Here is a 24,931-nt window from a genome sequence, read left to right on the forward strand (position 1 = left end):
CTACTTTTTCCCAGAGCCCTGGTCAAGAGCAGTGCATTACATAGGCAATGGGCTGCCATTATATAGGAAATACAGTACATTTGGAAACTATTCAGACATTTTTCCACATTGTTACGTTACAGCCTTATTCTAAAATGGATTAAATTGTTTTTTCCCCCTCCTTAATCTAAACACAATACCTCATAATGACAAAGCAAAAACATGTTTTTATTTAAAAAAAATACTGAAATATCACATTTACATAAGTATTCAGACTCTTTACTTTGTTGAAGTACCTTTGGCAGCAATTCTTGGGTCTTCTTGGGTATGACGCTACAATCTTGGCACACCTGTAATTGGGGAGTTTCTCCTGTTGTTCTTTGCATATCCTCTCAAGCTGTCAGGATGGATGGGGAGCATCGCTGCACACAGATTTTCAGGTCTCTCCAGAGATGTTTCATCAGGTTCAAGTCCGGGCTCTGGCTGGGCCACTCAAGGGCATTCAGAGACTTATCCCGAAGCCACTCCTGCGTTGTCTTGGATGTGTGCTTAGGGTCGTTGTCCTGTTGGAAGGTGAACCTTCTGAGGTCCTGAGCACACACAAGTTTTCATCAAGGATCTCTTTGTACTTTTCTCTGTTAATCTTTTCTTAGATCCTGACTAGTCTCCCAGTCCCTGCTGAAAAACATCCCCACAGCATGATGCTGCCACCACCATGCTTCACCGCAAAGATAGTGCCAGGTTTCCTCCAGATGTGACGCTAGGCATTCAGGCCAAGGAGTTCAATCTTGGTTTCATATGACCAGAGAATCTTGTTTCTCATGGTCTGAGAATCTTCAGTTGCCTTTTGGCAAACTCCAAGCAGGCTGTCATGTGCCTTCAACTGAGGAATACTTACGTCTGTTCACTCTATCATAAAAGGCCTGATTGGTGGAGCGCTGCAGAGATGGTTGTCCTTCTGGAAGGTTTTCCCATCTCCACAGAAGAACTCTGAAGCTCTGTCAGAGTGACCATCAGGTTCTTGGTTACCTCCCTGACCAAGGCCCTTCTCCCCCGATTGCTCAGTTTGGACGGGTGGCCAGTTCTGGGAAGAGTTCTGGTGGTTCCAAACTTCTTCTATTTAAGAATGACGGAGGCCACTATGCTCTTGCAGACCTTCAATGCTGCAGACATTTTTTGGTACCTTTCCCCAGATCTGTGCTGACACAATCCTGTCATGGAGCTCAGACATTTCCTTCAACTTTCATCACTTGGATTTTGCTCTGACATGCACTGTCAACTGTGGGACCTTATATAGACAGGTCTGTGCCTTTCCAAATCATATCCAATCAATTGAATTTACCACAGCTCAATTTCAAGTCTCATAGCTAAGGGTTTGAATACTTATGTAAATAAAGTATTATTTTTGTGCAAAAAACAGTTTTTGTTTTGTCATTATGGGGTAGTGTTTGTAGATTCATGAGGAGAAAATCTATTTTAGAATAAGGCTGTAACGTAACAAAATGTAGAAAAGAGGTCTGAATACTTTCCGAATGCACTGTAGGCTGCCATGTGTCTCTCCTGTACTATCCCCCAGCCTCAGAATAATGCGTCATTCGTAAACCAAGTGGGAATTTACCACATACAACTGGGAAAATCCACTTGAATGGCCCTCCAACTGCTAATTACTAGTGGGAAATTTGTCCATCCTGTGCTCCCACATGGTGACCTCTGTCACCTACTAAGGAAATTACCTCGATAACAGCATTTTCAGAAGTTAAATGCAACAAAACATTTTTAAATAGCAATCTATTAATATGGTTTTTGAACAGTAATTTGTTTACAAGCATGAGAGCTGTACTTTTCATTTATGATTTACGCAGCTTGTTAGCCATTAGCCAATCGGCATTTCTCAATGAGTTCAAAGCACGTGAATGCATCCCACTAGTATTTACGACTTCACAACTGGTAAATTCCCACCTCCCACAAACAGCAGCAGTTCCCAACGCCCCCCCTCCTAGATGCAAACCCTGCCCACTGGGCACTAGAGGTCAATTCCGTGGCATTGTAGAGAGATAATTCCTTCATGTTCTACTGCTTTTTTTTTTATTTTTTTTTTATCACACAAGCAGGGCAGCTACACATTAGCCCACAGTTACAGTTGATGAGATCATACCTACACTGTTCTTTAAGTAAAATCAAATGCTGGTTATGTCTGACATCTTGCAGGAAAGTGTACATTTTGCTGGGACTTAATTCACACATACAGTTTGGCCCCCGGGGTACTGATGACTAAAATATCACACCCTCTGGGAATTAAAGCATGTCCCCCTGTATCATAAGTGGAAAGTCCTCTCTACTGTTACTCCTGATCCTTTAAAACACCAATGAAGCTCATAATGTCTGAATACAAGAGGGGGTTCTACTACCCCCCCCCATACTGCACCTCTCAGCACCAGGGTATGTGTCTCACCTGAAACACATGCATCTTTAAGTGCAGTACATTGTCATATTTTTATAGTCTCTCTTTGTACGAATATATATGAACAAAATAACATGTGGTATAGCAGCTAGTTTGGTTTCTGGTAACACGTAGCTATAGGACAATGAGTGTGGCAGAGTGCTGGCCATGCTACAACACTGCCGCTTCTTTTGCAGTGAGAGCAGGGATCAGCTGTCCCCCAGTCGGACAAGGCTCATACCACCCATGCTTCAAGCCCCATGCAGATGACCCCAGTCCTCCCCCTCACAATCCCACGAGGCACATTGAGTTTTGTCTCGTTCCAGTTTGACCAAACCAAAGGCCTCACCTGGAGGATACAGCACAGCAAGGCAAAGGGAGAGAGACAATGCCCTTCAAAATGTGACAAAACGGCTTGATAAAAACGCTGAAATTTGAAGGCTTACTTTGAACAGTGCAAAATGAGTCCTACCACTAGAGGGTTAAAATGAACGATACCGATCTGTTAGCTAACTGTCCCCACCTTCAATTGATCAGTCTACATATTAAAAAATAATTCACATTAAAAATGAAATCATGAAAGTGAAACCATGCAGCCATACGCGCTGTGCTCTCTAACAACATACATTCCTAGACAACATATCATGCTTACAGTAATGCCTGGATGAGATTATTTGACTGTATAACTAAACTAATTAACTGATCTAAGAGAAACTCCAACTAAAATAGATACATCCTTGGTCTTTCAAATTCTTCTTTCCACCTAAAACGGGCACATAATTCACTCCATTTACTAAAAAAAACACGTATTGTGTCATGTCACCCCCACATAACCCACAACCTAACCATTTTGTGGCATCAGTCCTTGCCCCAGTTTACATTCTTCATCCGTTATCACCTGCCCATATCCGATCATAATGGCCCAAAAACATCAAAATCGGTATGTAACCATAGAACCCCTTTTCATGCATTAACAACTTATTGCACTAAAAGGTGTGACATCAGTTTCTTAGCTCAAATTTCACAAACAAAACGAACAGTGCTCTATTGCTGAAAATGATAAATAAGATTAATCTCAAATCACAGAAGGAGGAATAAAATAAAGATAAAGTGAAATCTATAGCTACCACAGTGAACTCTGTAAAGGTTCTGAGTAGGTCCATGGTGTGGCCAGGGTTGATATTCTAAAAGTACGACAAACAATACCTGTATAAAAAAAAATGCCTTTTGATATTGAAAGAGATTGCCGTGTTAAACTCTGACAGGCGCAATGACTGCAAGTAAATCACCATTGGCTTAAAGAGAGCAGAGTAACTGGGCGAGCAGCTTGCTCTATGAAAAAGGGCATAGCCGTGATTCACAAGCGTTCTCGACTAACAGGCATCGCCATGGCAATCAGACTTCTACAGAACATACAAAGACACACATATAATGACAACAAGCTAACGAAGACATTTAAAAAGAGGTCCATTTATACGATTGAACATGGATAGGCAAGTCATCATATCAGCACGGGGTTGAACAACAAGACTGATCCTCACTGGATCTGCTATAACCCCACCCACCACCTGAAACCATCCTTTCAATCAATTCCCCTGTCTTGTCTTCTACACTCTGGCATTTTGAAAGTAAGACAAAGCAAAAGTTGAGCACAGCTCAAGGAGCAGTATCAGAGACGATCCATTCATTAAAAACACAGCAAAGGACAACAGGCTGGGAGAGGATTGGCTGGTTTCATATTGCATAACGTTGCTGTACTCCCCTCTGGTTGTTGTTATCCTTAGCTGCTTGGCATCCCCTCATCGGGACCAGAGCTGCGCCAGCCCAGAGTCCGATGTGCGATGGCTGACCCCCACTAGGACACAGAGGCTGATAGGGTGGGGTGTTGGGAGGGGTATTCTACCGCTCAGGCGAAATACATAGTCCTCAGTGTGTCGTGATGAATCTGAACAGCCTTGGCGAGGGCCGTGGGGTCTCGGCCATTACTCTGCCCCGAGACGTGGCTGCCCTCCGCACTGCGTGTGTTCGAGAGAAGGAAGTGAGGAAACGAGAAAGGGAAAAGGACAGAAAGAGAGGGAGAGAACATTTATCTTGAATGAACTTGAATATTATTTTATAATCAATACATGACATCGGCCTCCAGTTTCTTTTTACCTGATAAACAGCACGAGACATTGATTTTAGCCCTGCAGAAAAGTATACCGATCACACCGAAATGAATCCCTTTCCCCCCTCACCTGTCATGTTCTTTGTCCACCAGGTGGTAGCGGGCGCGGAAGGCCACCAGGTGGGCGTAGTAGGCTGGCGCGGGGATGGAGACTGAGCGGGTGCAGCGGACGTAGGTGTGGCACAGCTGGTAGGTGAGCAGCTGGAACTCGTCAGCTGTGAAGCAGTTGTCGTCCCACAGAACATGGTAGTGGGAAGGTCTGCTTGTACCCTGGAGGGAGAAGGCTAAGTCTGTAATACCACAGGAACAATGCAGGTTCCATGGAGAGAATACCAGCATTGATTCAACACTGACAATGAAGTGTAGTGGAAAGCAATAGAGGCCGACGAACCTCTGAGAAAGTATCAATGACGGCAAGAGTCGACATTAGGGAGAAATAAGCAGGATATTCTACCTGAACTTGTCCAATAAGAATGCTGACTTTAGTATTAGAACGTTTTCCCATTTTATGCCTATTGAACACAACCCTGATATGAGTCTTGACACACACCTGTATTCCTGCGTGGCTGCAGAGGTAAAAGTCAAACTCATAGGGGTGAGTGATATCTGTGTCCACAGTGGTGCCTGCAGGAATGTTACCACTCCGTCCAACCTGCCAAAGAAACAACACCCCATTTAAAAACAGTTCAATCTAAGCCTGGCAGATAAAGTCAATCATTAATGTACAAGGCAAGATCCATAGCACCGCTTACCCGCTCATTGCGGTCTGCACAGAAGAGGCGTGTGTGGTGGCGTTTCTGCACCACGATGTAGGTGATGCCCGGCTGGTACTCCTTCTCCAACATGATACAGGCTTCCCTGATGGCCAGCAGCTCATAGTACAGCACCTGCCACACAGAGAGAAGTCAACTCACCAGCAAAGAGTGGCAAGCGGTGACGGATTTAAGTTTAAGGCTAATAGTCTATGAAGAACATTGCTACTTGTAATAAATGTATTTCTCACAATAGGGACATCATTTGGCTTGGCTGTCAACTTTAAATGAGAGACTGAGGGGGACAATTGTTTTTAACTAACCTGTCTGAACTGACCCTCTGACACGCCATCCCTGTAAAATATTATTCTGGTGGGTTTGTAGCGGGTGGACTTGTAGAACTGGATGAGGAGTTCCCGCACCATGGAGGCCAGGTCCTGGATCACCTCCTGTCTGGGTCTCTGGACCCTCACGGTGGCACAGTACCTGCTGGGGTGGGCGTCCATACTGCCCACCACCTGGATAGAGCCAGAGAGAGGAAGATGGTCAGAAACATGACTTCTGACACCATGTTTTCAGAAGGCTAGTGTAGGGGTCTATGTAATAAAACAAACTAGTAGATTACCAATGTACTAGATCCATCAGACTCCATGACAACTAGATAGACAAGGCAGTGTTTGTGAGGAAAGTGGAAACTAGAGTGACAGGAAGAGACTGACCGCTGCGATGGATGGCTTCTTTCCGTCTCCAGCTGGAGGGTGAGTGACGTCGGCCCCCAGGAAGATAACAGGCTGCTGGAACACTGAGGGACTGGGTGGAGAGAGAGACAAACATCAGACATATACTACCGTCCAAAACTTTGGGGTCACTTTGAAATTTCCTTGTTTTTGAAAGAAAAGCAATTTGTTTGTCCAATGAAATACCATCAAATTGATCAGAAAAACAGTGTAGACAGTGTTAATATTGTAAATGACTATTGTAGCTGGAAACGGCAGATTTGTTATGGAATAAGAGGCGTACAGAGGCCCATTATAAGAGGCGTACAGAGGCCCATTATCAGCAACCATCACTCCTGTGTTTCAATGGCACGTTGTATTAGCTAACCCAAGTTGATAATTTTAAAAGGATAATTGATCATTAGAAAACCCTTTTGCAATTACAGTGCCTTGCGAAAGTATTCGGCCCCCTTGAACTTTTCGACCTTTTGCCACATTTCAGGCTTCAAACATAAAGATATTAAACTGTAATTTTTTGTGAAGAATCAACAACAAGTGGGACACAATCATGAAGTGGAACGAAATTTATTGGATATTTCAAACTTTTTTAACAAATAAAAATCAGAAAAATTGGGCGTGCAAAATTATTCAGCCCCCTTAAGTTAATACTTTGTAGCGCCACCTTTTGCTGCGATTACAGCTGTAAGTCGCTTGGGGTATGTCTCTATCAGTTTTGCACATCGAGAGACTGACATTTTTGCCCATTCCTCCTTGCAAAACAGCTCGAGCTCAGTGAGGTTGGATGGAGAGCGTTTGTGAACAGCAGTTTTCATTTCTTTCCACAGATTCTCGATTGGATTCAGGTCTGGACTTTGACTTGGCCATTCTAACACCTGGATATGTTTATTTGTGAACCATTCCATTGTAGATTTTGCTTTATGTTTTGGATCATTGTCTTGTTGGAAGACAAATCTCCGTCCCAGTCTCAGGTCTTTTGTAGACTCCATCAGGTTTTCTTCCAGAATGGTCCTGTATTTGGCTCCATCCATCTTCCCATCAATTTTAACCATCTTCCCTGCCCCTGCTGAAGAAAAGCAGGCCCAAACCATGATGCTGCCACCACCATGTTTGACAGTGGGGATGGTATGTTCAGGGTGATGAGCTGTGTTGCTTTTACGCCAAACATAACGTTTTGCATTGTTGCCAAAAAGTTTGATTTTGGTTTCATCTGACCAGAGCACCTTCTTCCACATGTTTGGTGTGTCTCCCAGGTGGCTAGTGGCAAACTTTAAACGACACTTTTTATGGATATCTTTAAGAAATGGCTTTCTTCTTGCCACTCTTCCATAATGGCCAGATTTGTGCAGTATACGACTGATTGTTGTCCTATGGACAGAGTCTCCCACCTCAGCTGTAGATCTCTGCAGTTCATCCAGAGTGATCATGGGCCTCTTGGCTGCATCTCTGATCAGTCTTCTCCTTGTATGAGCTGAAAGTTTAGAGGGACGGCCGGGTCTTCGTAGATTTGCAGTGGTCTGATACTCCTTCCATTTCAATATTATCGCTTGCACAGTGCTCCTTGGGATGTTTAAAGCTTGGGAAATCTTTTTGTATCCAAATCCGGCTTTAAACTTCTCCACAACAGTATCTCGGACCTGCCTGGTGTGTTCCTTGTTCTTCATGATGCTCTCTGCGCTTTAAACGTACCTCTGAGACTATCACAGAGCAGGTGCATTTATACGGAGACTTGATTACACACAGGTGGATTCTATTTATCATCATTAGTCATTTAGGTCAACATTGGATCATTCAGAGATCCTCACTGAACTTCTGGAGAGAGTTTGCTGCACTGAAAGTAAAGGGGCTGAATAATTTTGCACGGCTAATTTTTCAGTTTTTTATGTTACAAAAGTTTGAAATATCCAATCAATTTCGTTCCACTTCATAATTGTGTCCCACTTGTTGTTGATTCTTCACAAAAAAATACAGTTTTATATCTTTATGTTTGAAGCCTGAAATGTGGCAAAAGGTCGAAAAGTTCAAGGGGGCCGAATACTTTCGCAAGGCACTGTATGTTAGCACAGCTGAAAACTGTTGTTCTGATTAAAGAATCAATAAAACTGGCCTTCTTTAGACTAGTTGAGTATCTGGAGCATCAGCATTTATGAGTTCGATTACAGGCTCAAAATGTCCAGAAAAAAATAACATGCTTCTGAAACTCGTCAGTCTATTCTTGTTCTGAGAAATGAAGGCTATTCCATGTAAGAAATTGCCAAGAAACTGAAGATCTCGTACAACTCTGTGTACTACTCCCTTCACAGAACAGCGCAAACTGGCTCTAACCAGAATAGAAAGAGGATTGGGAGGCCCCGGTGTACAACTGAGCAAGACGACAAGTACATTAGAGTGTCTAGTTTGAGAAACAGATGCCTCACAAGTCCTCAACTGGCAGCTTCATTAAATAGTACCAGCAAAACATTAGTCTCAACGTCAACAGTGAAAAGGCGACTCTGGGATGCTGGCCTTCTAGGCAGAGTTGCAAAGAAAAACACATCTCAGACTGGCCAATAAAAAGAAAAGATTAAGATGGGCAAATGAACGCAGACACTGGACAGAGGAACTCTGCCTAGAAGGCCAGCATCCCGGAGGCGCCACTTCACTGTTGACTTTGAGACTGGATCTTCAGTTTCTTGGCAATTTCTCACATGGAATAGCCTTCATTTCTCAGAACAAGAATAGACTGACACGTTTCAGAAGAACGGTCTTTGCCATCCATCGCAGCAGTCAGTCTCTTCCTGTCACTCATAGGTGTTTTCCATCATAAAGTATATATGCGTTTCCTGCCTGTGGCCACACATACACCCGTTCTTTCACTTTGCTTTACCGTTGGTGTGGGACCAGGATGTTGTTGATGCCCCCCAGTTTGACGTTGATCTTGAGGCAGAGGTTGGAGAGGGTCTGGGGGGACGTCTTCACCACGTTCTTCACCTGGACACACTGAGTGGCCATGCCGAGGAGGGTGTCTCCAACTCGCTTCACCTCAGCTGTTGGAGAGACAAAGGGAACCATTTTACACCTGGTGCCATATTGTAGGAGACAGGTAACCATTTACACCCAATGCCATATTGTAGACACCGGTAAACATCTTACACCTAATGCCATCTTGTACATGGTATACTAAGGCTATGGAAATAACCAAAATAAATACACACACAGTCGTGGAAAATTACATAATTAGTAGGCGACAGATTGATTTTTCAACGCCGATGCCGATTAAATCGGATTTGTTTGTTTGTGTGTAATATACATACATACATACATACATACATACATACATACATGTGACAATTACAACAATACTGAATGAACAATGAACACTTATTTGAACTTAATATAATTTAAGTAAAATCAATTTAGTCTCAAATAAATAATGAAATGTTACATTTGGTTTAAATAATGCAAAAACACAGTGTTGGAGAAGAAAGTAAAAGTGCAATATGTGCCATGTAAAAAAAAGCTAACGTTTAAGTTCCTTGCTCAGAACATGAGAACATATGAAAGCTGGTGGTTCCTTTTAACATAAGTCTTCAATATTCCCAGTTAAGAAGTTTTAGGTTGTGGTTATTATAGGAATTATTTCTCTATACCATTTGTATTTCATATGCCTTTGACTATTGGATGTTCTTATAGGCACTATAGTATTGCCAGCCTAATCTCTGGAGTTGATAGGCTTGAAGTCAAACAGCACTCTGCTTCAAGCATTGCGAAGAGCTGCTGGCAAACGCAGGAAAGTGCTGTTTGAATGAATGCTTACGAGTCTGATGCTGCCTACCACCACTCAGTCAGACTGCTCTATCAAATCATAGACTTAATTATAATATAATAAACACACAGAAATACGAGCCTTTGGTCATTAATATGGTAAAATCCGGAAACTATCATTTAGAAAACAAAACGTTTCTTCTTTCAGTGAAATATGGAATCATTCTGTATTTTATCGTATGGGTGGTATCCATAAGTCTAAATATTGCTGTTACATTGCACAACCTTCAATGTTATGTCATAATTTTGTAAAATTCTGGCAAATTAATTACGGTCTTTGTTAGGAAGAAATGATCTTCTCACAGTTCGCAACGAGCCAGTCGGCCCAAACTGCTGAATATACCTTGACTCTGCTTGCACAGAACGCAAGAGAAGTGACACAATTTCCCTAGTTAATATTGCCTGCTAACATGAATTTCTTTTAACTAAATATGCAGGTTTAAAAAAATATACTTGTGTATTGATTTTAAGAAAGGCATTGATGTTCATGGTTATGTACATTGGTGCAACTACAGTGCTTTTTTTGCGAATGCGCTTGTTAAATCATCACCCCTTGGCGAAGTAGGCTGCAATTCGATGATACATTAATAAGTACCACAGTGATTATTTGAAACGCAGGACAAGCTTGTTAAACTAGTAATATCATCAACCATGTGTAGTTAACTAGTGATTATGTTAAGATTGATTATCTAATAAAAACAAGGTTAATACTAGCTAGCAACTTACCTTGGCTCCTTGCTGCACTCGCGTAACAGGTGGTCAGCCTGCCACGCAGTCTCCTCGCGGAGTGCAGTGTAATTGGCCATAATCGGCATCCATAAATGCAGATTACCGATTGCTATGAAAACTTGAAATCGGCCATGTCGATTAATCGGTCGACCTCTTATAATTAGTCAAGCTATCCTGTGTTTTACTGCTTAAAGAATAGTCTTGATATATGCTAGTGTTTTTTCTAACCTGATACAAACTTGTCTTGGTGTGACTTACAGTTGTCGGAAGTTTTAATGACTCCAACCTAAGTGTATGTAAACTTCCAACTTCAACTGTATATCCACAGTAAAACGAGTCCTATATCAACATAACCTGAAAGGCCGCTCAGCAAGGAAGAAGCCACTGATCCAAAACTGCCATCAAAAAGCCAGACTACGGTTTGCAACTGCACATGGGGACAAAGATAGGACATTTCTCCAAAAGGTACTCTGGTCTGATGTAACAAAAATAGAACTGCTTGGCCATAATGACCATCATAATGTTTGGAGCAAAAAAGGGGGAGGCTTGCAAGCCGAAGAACACCATCCCAACCGTGAAGCACGAGGGTGACAGCATCATGTTGTGGGGGTGCTTTGTTGCAGGAGGGACTGGTGCACTTCACAAAATAGATGGCATCATGACGGGAGGAAAATTATGTGGATATATTGAAGCAATATCTCAAGACATCAGTCAGGAAGTTAAAGCTTGGTCGCAAATGGGTCTTCCAAATGGACAATGACCCCAAGCATACTTCCAAAGTTGTGGAAAAATGGCTTAAGGACCACAAAGTCAAGGTATTGGAGTGGCCATCACAAAGCCCTGACCTCAATCCTATAGAAAATTTGTGGGCAGAACTGAAAAAGCGTGTGCAAGCAAGGAGGCCTTCAAACCTGACACAGTTACACCAGCTCTGTCAGAAGGAATGGGCCAAAATTCACCCAACTTATTGTGGGAAGCTTGTGGAAGGCTACCTGAAAAGGCAATGCTACCAAATACTAATTGAGTGTATGTAAACTTCTGACCCACTGGGAATGTGATGAAAGAAATAAAAGCTGAAATAAAATCACTCTACTATTATTCTGACATTTCACAAAATAAAGTGGTGATCCTAACTGACCTAAGACAGGGACTTTTTACTAGGATTAAATGTCAGGAATTGTGAAAAACTGAGTTTAAAATGTATTTGGCTAAGGTGTATGTAAACTTCCGACTTCAACTGTAGCTGTAAGCCCTGTCTTATGACTAAGAGCCGTTTGGGTGCAACTGCAGAATGTGACATCCCGTGGGTTTACCATCTACAGAAAGTCACAAACTTTGGAAACTTGCAGAAAGGAGTACATAGAGTTCTTTTGAATGCAGTTAGCACAAGCTTGATAGCCTGAGGGCTCAACCGTCTATCTTAAGTCTGTACGGACAACTAATTACCTTTTACACACCATCAGTTGACTGCGACGTATACAGAAAGGGGTTGTATTTTCTCTATAAAGCAATTTAACTTTTTTCAACTCAGCCATTCTTGGTGATGGATGATTGCTTCATTTTTGCAAATCTTATAAAATTGTTGTTTGAAAGAGTCAGTCTCTCTCTTCCAATTGAATTGCTACCAATCTGGCGACGAGAAGGGATGGCTAACTCCGCTTGCTGATTGCTCCCGAGGAGACCGAGGGATGATATATATACACGTCGTCCCCACAGTGACTGTACCCAACCAGAAGCCATGGATTACAGGCAACATTCGCACTGAGCTAAAAAGGGTAGAGCTGCCGCTTTCAAGGAGCGGGACTCTAACCCGGAAGCTTATAAGAAATCCAGCTATTCCCTCTGATGAGCAATCAAACAGGCAAAGCGTCAATACAGGACTAAGATCGAATCGTACTACACCGGCTCCGATGCTCAACGGCTTGCAAACTATTACAAAGGGAAGCACAGCCGAGAGCTGCCCAGGGACATGAGCCTACCAGACGAGCTAAATAACTTCTATGCTTGCATCGAGGCAAGTAACACAAACATGCATGAGAGAATCAGCTGTTCCGGACAACTGTGTGATCCCGCTCTCCGCAGCCAATGTAAGACCTTTAAACAGGTCAACATTCACAAGGCCGCAGGGTCAGACGGATTATCAGGACGAGCATGTGCTGACCAACTGGCAAGTGTCTTCATTGACATTTTTAACCTGTCCCTGACTAAGTCTGTAATACCAACATGTTTCAAGCAGACCACCATAATCCCTGTGCCCAAGAACACTAAGGTAACCTGCCTAAATGAATACCGACCTGTAGCACTCACGTCTGTAGCCATGAAATGCTTTGAAAGGCTGGTCATGGCTCACATCAACACCATTATCCCAGAAACCCTAGACCCACTCCAATTTGCATACCACCCAAACAGATCCACAGATGCAGCAGATGATTGCACTCCACACTGCCCTTTCACATCTAGACAAAAGGAACACCTATGCAAAAATGCTATTCATTGACTACAGCTCAGCGTTCAACACCATAGTGCCTTCAAAGTTCATCACTAAGCTAAGGATACTGGGACTAAACACCTCCCTCTGTAACTGGATCCTGGACTTCCCTGACAGGCCGCCCCTAGGTGGTAAGGGTAGGTAACAACACATTCGCCACGCTGATCCTCAACACGGGGGCCCCTCAGGGGTGCGTGCCCAGTCCCCTCCTGTACTCCCTGTTCACTCATGACTGCATGGCCAGGCACAACTTTAACACCATCATTAAGTTTGCCGATGACAACAGTGGTTGGCCTGATCACCGACAACGATGAGACAGCTTATAGGGAGGTCAGAGACCTGACCGTGTAGTGCAAGCACCACAACCTCTCCTCAATGTGATCAAGACAAAAGGAGATGATTGTGGACTACAGGAAAAAGAGGACCGAGCACGCCCCCAATCTCATCGACGGGGCTGTAGTGGAGCAGGTTGAGAGCTTCAAGTTCCTTGGCATCCACATCACTGACAAATTAACATGGTCCAAGCACACCAAAGACAGTCGTGAAGCGGGCATGACAATGCCTATTCCCCCTCAGGAGACTGAAAAGATTTGGCATGGGTCCTCAGATCCTCAAAATGTTTTACAGCTGCACCACCGAGAGCATCCTGATGGGTTGCATCACTGCCTGGTATGGCAACTGCTCAGCCTCCGACCGCAAGGCACTACAGAGGGTAGTGCGTACGGCCCAGTACAACACCGGGGCTAAGCTTCCTGCCATCCAGGACCTCTATACCAGGCGGCGTCAGAGGAAGGCCCTAAAAATTGTCAGACTCCAGCCACCCTAGTCATGGATTGTTCTCTCTGCTACCGCACAGCAAGAGGTACCGGAGCGCCAAGTCTAGGTCCAAGAGGCTTCTAAACAGCTTCTACCCCCAAGCAAAAAGACTCCTGAACATCTAATCAAAGGGCTACCCAGACTTTGCATTTGCATTGCCCACTCCCCCCCCCTTTTTACGCTGCTGCTACTACTCTGTTATCTATGCAGTCACTTTAATAACTCTACCTACATTTACATATTACCTCGACACCGGTGTCCCCGCACATTGACTCTGTACCCCCTGTATTGTTACCCCCTGCTATTGTTATTTACTACTGCTCTTTAATTTGTTATTCTTATCTCATACTTTTTTTTAAAGGTATTTTCTTAAAACTGCATTGTTGGTTAAGGGATTGTAAGTAAGCGTTTCACTGTAAGGTCTACACCTGTTGTATTCGGCGCATGTGACAAATAAAATTTGATTTTATTTGAGGTCACGTGTGTAAGAGATAACCAGGAGAGAGTCCTTATGAAAGCAATTCCAGAATAATATCCTGCGATACCAGGACAAAGACCTGAAGAAATATGCCATGGGTTACCATCGTAAGATGTAAATGCATGAGCTGTGTGATTCCAGGACAGGGTCCTGAGGTTCAAGTCAAAAATATTCCTGCAGGTTAGACAAACACTGTAAAAGAAAATGAATGAATCAGTGTACTGGTAAAAGCTAGTTATGATTGGGAAACCAGCTATAAATGTAAAACCTACGTGGGAATTTGCATAGGAGGAACTGCCATGTGGGTATAACATTTAAAATGACATATAATAATGAAAATATATTTTAGAATTATAAGAAAGGAAGATGGGTGGGTTCGGATTTCTAAACTTTAAATATGATTAATCATTAGTTATAATAGAGACATGACGGGTGCCATAGTCTAGGGTCTGTAGGAAGAAGGTATATGGTGGGTGCAATTAAGCTTGGAATGTGCTGAGTGCAGGGAAAACAAGCACTGATAAGGGGAGAGAGCTGTGGATCAGTGATGAATGGGGTCGAGGTCAGGTCACATTAATGGAGAAGGAACAGTTTATTGCCCGTATCACATAGTTTCCTGCCTAGCAACAGAGATGTAGTGTTTACAGAGAAGGAAGAGATTCCACCCCAAATTGGGGTATATATATATACCACCACTGGTGGAACCATGTCTTTGTCTGTTCAGCTTTTCGATCCTTCGGGGTGAATAAACTTGGTTTAAGCTGTCATAGTGTCCGTTGAGTTCTTACTCTGATATTTAGAACCTAACACAAATTAAACACTTGTTTGTTTGTGTGTAATATATATATATATATATATATATATATATATATATATATATATATAGTGGAGTTTCACAATGGGAGCCAAGAGCAGCAAGGGAGAACCTTGCCTGACTGATATGCTCACGGGACCAGTGAAGGTAATGGCAGATAAATGGGGCAGGGACATTCTGGAACAGGTACCGCTCTGGCACAAAGTAGCAGATTTTCCCTTAAAAAGGCACATTGATTGAAATTTTATTAGCAGAATGTAGAAATAACTTAGAGAAGTTTGAGGAAACCAAGAAAGGTCTAATAGATTGGGGTATGTTTAGAAAGTGGGAGAGGGAAGCCAAAAGACAGACAGGAAAGTTAAAGGAATAATGCTGAAAGAAAGTAACAAGAAGAAACACACGGAGGAAGATAAGAAGAGGAAAAACATAGATGATGATGATGATGATGATGATGATGATGATGATCTTTCCACCCCCTATTATACCCCTGTATCCACTTCACCAGCACCAGCCCTGGCAGCTCGCTCAGCCGTCTCTCCCACCACAGCTCTACCAGCAGACCACTCGGAGGAGCAGAAGTCCGATCCATGCACCGCCCACATTGAGTCCTGTCTCTGGTGTTGATGGACTCTGGGAACTTAGTCCACCATCGATGCCGACCCCTACCACGCAGTTAAGTCCCTTACCCGCAACGGTCACGACCAGAACAGGTAAAAAAAAAGGGGACTTGAACACAACCTTTCTCCAGGCACCTCTGGTAACGTTCTCTAATTCACAACCGCGATCTGTGGACGGTGAGGAGGGCCATGTCGAATGGCACCCGCTCGTCGACATCCAGAAGACAGGACGAAATGAAGGACATTGCTATAAAGAACATACAAATCTTTCAAAGGACCGGCTGTACAAGCCATCTGCAGCTGAGATCACGCACATTTGCCGTGTCAAGATGAGGTTGCGATGGGCAGACGTTGAGGGAGGCTTTGATGAAAACTACCAATGGGAAGAGGGTGGAGCGTATCAGACCCAACTGGTTACACTGTGTGATCAAATAAAATAAACATTACCCGCCCATGACTGATTGGGCAGCTATCCATAGTTGCACGCAGAAAGCTAGAGAGTCGTTGGAACACTAGACATGGGCTGGAAACCTGCTACTGAAAGCATAGCGGGCTCAAACCAATGACTGATGGCCGCCGCAATGACTATGACAGCCTCGTTAAAACTGACCTAATGAATGGACTTTTGCCAGCCCTTGGTAAACAGGTTAAAATGACCTGCATTGGCTGGGAAACTACCAGTCTACAAGCAGTTATTGAACACTGAAAATATGCTGAGAGGCAGCAACTGTCTCAAGAAGACAAGACAAAACAGAGAATAGAAAAAGAAGGAGTGAAGTTACAAGCTGCACAGCTGGCTTTTTAATCAAGGACAGGGCCAGCAGTGGCAGGCTCAGCGAAGACCTCAAAATGATGGACAGAGGGGAAGGGGAACAGGTAGATGAAGAGGGGGAGCCAGTGCTAACGGGTGGGCCAGACAAGAGCAACAACAGGAAATTTGCTTGTTACAACTGCGGAAAGGAGGGACATTTCGCCAGAACATGTCGAAACGAACCTACCGACCAGGGGGCAGTGAGGTGGGGGGGAACGTAATCTGCAATGTCTGTCATAGATTTAGAATTGATGTCCAAACCTCCCACCACTGTAGGAGCCTCGGGAGTGACTATGAAAGAGTTGTTCACAATGTTAAAGTTAATAACACATGCATTAACCATCAATACATTTTTGGAGGAATGTTGTCCTTTAAAGTTGTCAGGAAGCGATCTCTGTAAATTGGGAATTCATATTCTTTGTGAAGGAAAAGCCCTCACTGTTGTACAGCCTCAGGAGACATCAACTCATGATGTTGTCCGACACGGTCTCAACATGAGTGGTACTATGCATGGGACGTACAGGATATTCACGGGTCACACTATGACCCTACTGATGAAAATGTATCAACTGCTCGCAGTTGTTGGAAACAGAAGGTAGCTTTATGTCACAGACTGGCTTACATTGGATCACACATTTCTCACTATTGACAAGAGATTTAGATTATGAACAAAGTTGGCTGACCGGGACCATACCCAAAAGAGCTTACTTTGCAGTGACATGTATAGTGGGCCCTAATTTTGTGCTTTAAGTGTTAAATTGACTACAGAACAGGCTTTGTTGTATGTATTTAGTGACAGGGTGCCACGTGTATCGGTAGCTAAAAACAGATGTTGCTGCTTGGGAGGATATTGGTATTTGGTTGAAGTCTGCGTTGCAGGGATGGGTCTAAATTCTCCCCCAGCATACATACTTTGTGTTCCATTTTTTGGGCTGTACATGCTCAATGAGATGTACATGGCCTTGATCGCACTAAACAGATGATTTCCATGGAGAATGAGTCGCCCTTGTTGATTGGTCTCCCGGACTCTCTATGGGCTAAAGATAAATATGACATTGGGCGAAGGGGGTGGCGGGGGGGGGGGGGGCGGCGGGTTGAACCACTTACTGTCACACCTAAGGGCCCACACAGACCAAGGTGAACTCAGTATCCCCTGAGGAAGCTGTCAAGGGGATTACCCGTTCATGCTTCATTGGTAGAAAGAGGAGCTATTGTGCCTTGTCCAGACTCTCCCTGTAGTACCGCCATTCTTCCTGTATGAAAAGTCTCAGGTGATTGCCGTTTTGTTCAAGATCTCAGACCTGTTAACAATGCAGTTTATGCAATGGCTCCTGTTGTGCCAAACCCCATTACGATTCTATCTTCTGTGTCGGCAAAATGGTTTTCAGTTGTTGATTTGGCTAATGCTTTTTTTTTTTTTAGCATTCCCGTCACACCAGAATCCCAGTTCTGGTTCGTGTTTACGTTTTTAAACAAGCGTTGGACTTAAACCGTCTGCCCCCAAGGTTACTCGGAATCGCTGGTGGTATTTTCTGCTGCTTTGGCACAAAATTATGTTAATACAGTATGTCGACCTGTTACTGTGTTCTGAACAAGCATGTGAAGTCGACATCAATGCTCTGTTAGTGTTTCTTGCTGAAAATGGCACAGAGAGGTCAGGGTGGGGTTTACAGACTTGCTCCACAATGCCAGCACAATCGTGTGGTTCCCCATCATCGTCATTTGGCAAATATTTTTAAAACCAAATACTTTGACTTTTACTCAAGTAGTATTTTACAGGGTGACTTTCACTTTTACTTGAGTAAAAGTAAAGATACTTTAATAGAAAATGACTCAAGTATGAATATGTTGTACTTTTTCCACCACTGCCTACGGAGTTACTACTGCTGTAGATACTTTAGAGTGCAAAACTGCCATCACATCTGTCAGCTCAGGCTGCAGAATTGTTTTCACTGACAAGGGCGTGCATTCTAGCTAAGGATAAAACTGTTACCATTTATACTGATAGCAGATACGCGGTCGGGGTGGTGCACGATTTTGGAACATTGTGGCTGCATCGTGGGTTCCTTACATCATCTGGTAAGACAATTTCACATTCTAAACTGATTGCGAAATTATATGAAAAACTGTCTCTAAAGGGAATGCTATGGCTGACATGGCTGCAAAAGCAGCTGCCATGTTGATTGTTTCCCCAACTCTCCAAATGGTTTCACTTTTTGTTTCTGCAGCAAATATGGTCCCGTGTGGCTCAGTTGGTAGAGCATGGTGTCTGCAACGCCAGGGTTGTGGGTTCGATTCCCACGGGGGGCCAGTACTGAGAAGAAAAAAAAAATGTATGAAACGTATGCATTCACTACTGTAAGTTGCTCTGGATAAGAGCGTCTTCTAAATTACTAAAATGTAAATGTAAATGTTTTAATTACAGGGTGTTTCTGATCTGCAATCAGGCGCAGAGCCTGGGGAGGTGAGACAAAGGAACACTTCTTCCTCCACTGACGGCCTTCCCATTTTACCCAGATCTTGCTGGCCAAGATCACGTGTCAAAGGGTGAGTAGTAGAAATTGTACATCATTTTTTGGTTTCCTCCTGGATTTTGTGCTAAGTGTTTGATTTGTATGACTAACAATGTAGGCAAAGGCTGCTTATGTCAGCCCACCCAAGGCCTGAAGGACCTTTTGAGCACATAATAATGGACTTCATTGAGCTTACTCTATGCCAGGGGTATACATACTGCCTGGTTGATGCCTTCTCCAAATGGGTAGAATCATTTCTTTGTAAGCATGCCACAGCAATGACTGTGGCAAGGACCTACTAAGGGAAATCTTCCCTAAGTGAGGTCTGCCGTCCAAATTGAACGGCTCTCATTTTGTAAATAGCGTTATTCCGAACATCTCTGAAAGTTTGCAGATTGACCTGTAAATACATTGTAGTTATCATCCGTCCAGTGGTGATCTCAGAGAGAGCCAACCAAACACTGAAAATTAAATTGATTAAACTGATGGCTGAGACCAGATTGCCATGGGTAACAGTAATGCCTCTGGCTCTGATGTACATGTGTGGACGCGCCCATCGTACCACTGGTTTAGCACCTCATGAAATACACACAGGAAAACCCATGATAATGCTTAACACTCCATTCCCACAGAACAGGTTGACATTGATGGGTTGCAAGGATCAAATGGTAAGTTAGTTACTGTGCTGCACTTAATGTTCTGAAGTCTATTTTTCCCAGGGTAAAAGCGGCTTAACCTGAATAAAAGGAAGGACCCCTCCACAAACTTCAACCAGGCAATTGGGTGGTCATCAAGGACCTCCGCAGAAAGGCCTGGCACCAACAGTGCTGGACTGGTCCATTCCAAGTGCTCCTGACAACCCAGACAGCGGTGAAAGTTGCAGAGAGGTCTATGTGGGTTCACGCCAACCACTGTAGGAAGGTGCCCCACAACCCAGATGAAGATGTACCAGCTGATGTCCCGTCGTAGGCAACCCCAGATGCCATGGGAGGACCAGGACCGCACTCTACGCATCATGTTTGTTGCTTTCGTGGTCAGTCTTCTCATTGCAGCTGCTGTATGGACCCTGGGAGGAGCAGTACAGCCCAGAGCGAGAGAGAAGTGTCCACAATGCAACTGAAGAATACAACACCAGCATAGTCCCACGGTGTGACTTAAGTAACAGCCGCTCCAGCCAACGGCAGGCTCAGGACGGGAGTCCAGCAAACAATAGTCGCCTAGATACCAGGAGGAGGAGGAGGTCAATGCATCCACTTGATGAGCATCACAGCTGGAATCACGAGGGAAACACTTGGTCACTGTTTAATCATACAGTAAAAACTGAACTGATGGTAGAAAACAGCTCCTGCTATGCATGTAGTCTTTCCACACTCAGCGATCTCACAACTCTTACAGTATTCAGTAGAGACCAGTATTAATGACACTATGTGCACGGGAAGTGCTCGTATCAACTGAAACTTCATGGGGTAAACCTTCACAGGGTAAAACGCATTAATGGCGATTTGTCGTCGACAAAAAATATGAGGTGGATTTGATTGTCCACCAAAAATATTTTAGAATATTTTAGACCCCAGACACTGTACCAGAAGCTACTCTAATCCAAACCCGGTGAACCGCATTCCAAACATGCCATTGTCACAACCCAAGTAATATCTCCATACCACAACTCAACAAATCCTATCTGGGAATGTCAACATGTGTTAATTACAGTGTCTTCCCAATAGGACGTAGCGGAATAAATGGAACATGTGCTTCTAGCATTCCCAGTAAACTAAATGTGGGGTACACCACTATTCAGACAGAAACAGACATTCACTCTCCACATCAATATGGCCACGTTTACTGATCATTATTGGATCTGTGTTGATAAGGCATATCTTTATTTACCAACAAATTGGACAGGGTGCTGTGATTTTGGTCAACTAAATATCTCCATTGTTGTAATGCATAAAACCAACTGCTCCATTCCAAGCAGATTGAGACGGGTTAGAAGGAGCATTTCACAACTGAATGATGTTCCAATTGAGTCACGATGGTCCTTGAAACTTGAGATAATTCCTTGGTATGGGGCATCGGAAAATTCCCATGATTTAGATCGATTAGGATATCATTTAGAATCTTTGGTAAATTTAACCACTTAAGGATTTTCGATAATAAGACCGGCATTGCAGAATAGGGTAGCACTTGATATGTTGCTAGCACGAGAGGGGGGAGTGTGCCAAATGATAGGTGGCCATTGCTGTACATGCATACCCTAGAAGGCCAGCATCCCAGAGTCGCCTCTTCACTGTTGACGTTGAGACTGGTGTTTTGCTGGTACTATTTAATGAAGCTGCCATTTGAGGACTTGTGAGGCATCTGTTTCTCAAACTAGACACCAATGTCCTTATCCTCTTGGTCAGTTGTGCAACGGGGCCTCCCACTCCTCTTTATATCTGGTTAGAGCTAGTTCGTGCTGTTCTGTGAAGGGAGTAGTACACAGCGTTGTACGAGATCTTCAGTTTCTTGGCAATTTCTCACATGGAATAGCCTTCATTTCTCAGAACAAGACTGACGAGTTTCAGAAGAATGTTTTTTGTTTCTGGCCATTTTGAGCCAGTAATCGAACCCACAAATGTTGATGCTCAGGTCAGTTTAATTGCTTCTTTAAATCAGAACAAGAGTTTTCAGCTGTGCTAACATAATTGCAAAAGGGTTTTCTAATGACCAATTAGCTTTTTAAAATGATAAACTTGGATTAGCTAACACAACGTGCCATTGGAACACAGGAGTGATGGTTGCTGATAACGGGCCTCCATATGCCTATGTAGACATTCCATAACAATCTGCCGTTTCCAGCTACAATAGTCATTTACAACATTAATGTCTACACTGATGTTATTATCAATGGACAAAAAAAAAAGTTTCTTTCAAAAACAAGGACATTTCTAAGTGACCCCAAACTTTTGAACGGTAGTGTATTCAAAACCCTTTGTTGTGAGACTCAAAATTTAACTCAGGTGCATCCTGTTTCCATTGATCATCCTTGAGATGTTTCTACAACTTGCAGTCCACCTGTGGTAAATTCAATTGATTGGACATGATTTGGAAAGGCACACACCTGTCTATATAAATATGTCCCAAAGTTGACAGTGCATCTCGGAGCAAAAACCAAGCCATGAGGTCGAAGGAATTGTCCGTAGAGCTCCGAGACAAGATTGTTTCGAGACACAGATCTGTGGAAGGGTACCAAAACATTTATGCAGCATTGAAGGTCCCCAAGAACACAGTGGCCTCCATCAATCTTAAATGGAAACGTTTGGAACCACCAAGACTCTTCCTGGAGCTGGCCGCCCGGCCAAACTGAGCAATCGGGGTACAAGGGCCTTGGTTAAGTCTCTGACCTTGAAATTAGATTCCCTGGTCTGATGAAACCAAGATTGAACTCTTAGGCCTGAATGCCAAGCTTCACATCTGGAGGAAACCAGGCACCATCCCTACCGTGAAGCAGGGTGGTAGCAGCATCCATGTGGTGCGGATGTTTTTCAGTGGCAGGGACTGGGAGACTAGTCAGGATTGAGGGAAAGATGAACAGAGCAAAGTGCAGAGAGATCCTTGTTGAAAACCTGCTCCAGAGTGCTCAGGACCTCAGACTGGGGCAAAGGTTCACCTTCCAACCGGAAAACGACCCTAAGCACACAACCATGACAACGCAGGAGTGGCTTTGGGACAAGTCTCTGAATGACCTTGAATGATCCAGCAAGAGCCGAACTTGAACCCAATCAAACATCTCTGGAGAGACCTGAAAATAACTGTGCAGCGACGCTCCCCAACCAACCTGACAGAGCTAGAGAGGATATGCAGAGAACAATGAGAGAAACTCCCCAAATACAGGTGTGCCAAGCTTGTAGCGTCATACCCATGAAGACTCGAGGCTGTAATCATTGCCAAAGGTGCTTCAACAAAGTACTGAGTAAAGTGTCTGAATACTTATGTAAATGTAATATTTGTAACAATTTCTAAAAACCTTATTTTGCTTTGTCATGATAGGGTATTTGTGTGTTGATTGATGAGGGGAAAAATACAATTTAATCCATTTTAGAATAAGGCTGTAACATAACCAAATGTGGAAAAGTCAAGGGGTTTGAATACTTTCCAAATGCACTGTGTATATACAGTACCAGTCAAAAGTTTGGAAAATCTACTGATTTTTTCTTTATTTCTACATTGTAGAATAATAGTGAAGACATCAAAACTATGAAATAACACATATGGAATCATGTATAACCAAAAAAAGTGTTAAATACAAATATATTTTATACAGTAGCAAGAAAAAGTATGTGAACCCTTTGGAAATACCTGTATTTCTGCATAAATTGGTCATACAATTTGATCTGAACTTCATCTAGGTCACAACAATAGACAAACACAGTCTGCATATACTAATAACACGTTTTCATGTCTTTATTGAACACACCGTGTAAATATTCACAGTGCAGGGTGGAAAAAGTATGTGAACCCTTGGATTTAATAACAGGTTGAATCTCCTTTGGCAGCAATAACCTCAACCAAACGTTTTCTGTAGTTGCAAATCAGACCTGCACAACGGTCAGGAGAAATTTTGAACCATTCCTCTATACAAAACTGTTTCAGCTCACCAATATTCTTAGGATGTCTGGTGTGAACCGCTCGAGGTCATGCCACAGCATCTCAATCGAGTTGAAGTCAGGACTCTGACTGGGCCACTCCAGAAGGCGTATTTTCTTCTGTTCAAGCCATTCTGCTGTTGATTTACTGCTGTGTTTTGGGTCGTTGTCCTGTTGCGTCACCCAACTTCTGTTGAGCTTCCTTTGGTGGACAGATAGCCTAACATTCTCCTGCAAAATGTCTGGATAAATGAATTCCCAAGTTATTCCGTCGATGATAGCAAGCTGTCCAGCCCTGAGGCAGCAAACCAGCCCAAACCATGATCCTCCCTCCACCATACTTTACAGTTAGGATGAGGTTTTGATGTTGGTGTGCTGTGGCTTTTACCCCTCAACACATAGTGTTGTGTTCCTTTCAAACAACTCAACTGTAGTTTCATCTGTCCACAGAATATTTTGCCAGTAGCGCTGTGGAACATCCAGGTGCATTTTTGCAAACTTCAGACGTGGACAGCAGTGTCTTCTCCTGTGAACACCATTCTTGTTTAGTGTTTTACATATTGTAGACTCACAGATACTAGCGTGTTCCAGAGATTTCTGTAAATCTTTAGCTGACACGCTAGGATTCTTCTTGACCTCACTGAGCATTCTGCGCTGTGCTCTTGCAGTTATCTTTGCAGGACGGCCATTCCTAGGGAGTAGCAACAGTGCTGAACGTTCTCCATTTTATAGACAATTTGTCTTAACGTGGACTGATGAATATCAAGGCTTTTAGAGATACTTTTGTAACCCCTTTGTAATCCAGTCAACAATTTTTTAATCTGAGGTCTTCTAAGATCTCTTTTGTTCAAGGCATGGTTCACATAAGGCAATGCTTCTTGTGAATAGCAAACCCAAATTTTGTGAGTGTTTTTTATAGGGCAAGGCAGCTCTAACCAACATCTCCAATCTCATCTCATTGATTGGACTCCAGGTTAGCTGACTCCTGATTCCAATTAGTTTTGGAGAAGTCATTAGCCTATGGGTTCACATACATTTCCCAACCTACACTGTGAATAGTTAAAATTATGTATTCAATATAGACAAAAAAATACAATAATGTGTGTGTTATTACATTTAAAACACACTGTCTATTGTTGTGACTTAGATGAAGATCAGATCAAA

The 24,931-nt window shown here is 43.2% G+C and overlaps 1 protein-coding gene across 3 annotated transcripts in view; it reads right to left on the reverse strand.

The window, feature by feature from the left end:
* Positions 1-3,175: 3,175 nt before the first annotated feature.
* The window catches only part of LOC115173386 (protein argonaute-3), a 52,999-nt gene continuing 31,243 nt past the window's right edge, over positions 3,176-24,931 (reverse strand). For all 3 annotated transcript variants that reach the window (XM_029731421.1, XM_029731420.1, XM_029731419.1), the window contains exons 13-19: positions 8,939-9,098; positions 6,058-6,148; positions 5,662-5,856; positions 5,339-5,473; positions 5,137-5,238; positions 4,657-4,856; positions 3,176-4,434 (exon numbers count right to left, since the gene is read on the reverse strand). In XM_029731421.1, coding sequence (XP_029587281.1) covers positions 4,326-4,434; positions 4,657-4,856; positions 5,137-5,238; positions 5,339-5,473; positions 5,662-5,856; positions 6,058-6,148; positions 8,939-9,098 — 992 coding nt within the window. In that variant the 3' untranslated portion in view covers positions 3,176-4,325. The remainder of the gene's footprint in view (positions 4,435-4,656; positions 4,857-5,136; positions 5,239-5,338; positions 5,474-5,661; positions 5,857-6,057; positions 6,149-8,938; positions 9,099-24,931) is intronic.

This window comes from Salmo trutta, chromosome 34 (assembly GCF_901001165.1).
Source record: "Salmo trutta chromosome 34, fSalTru1.1, whole genome shotgun sequence".
NCBI lineage: Eukaryota > Metazoa > Chordata > Actinopteri > Salmoniformes > Salmonidae > Salmo > Salmo trutta.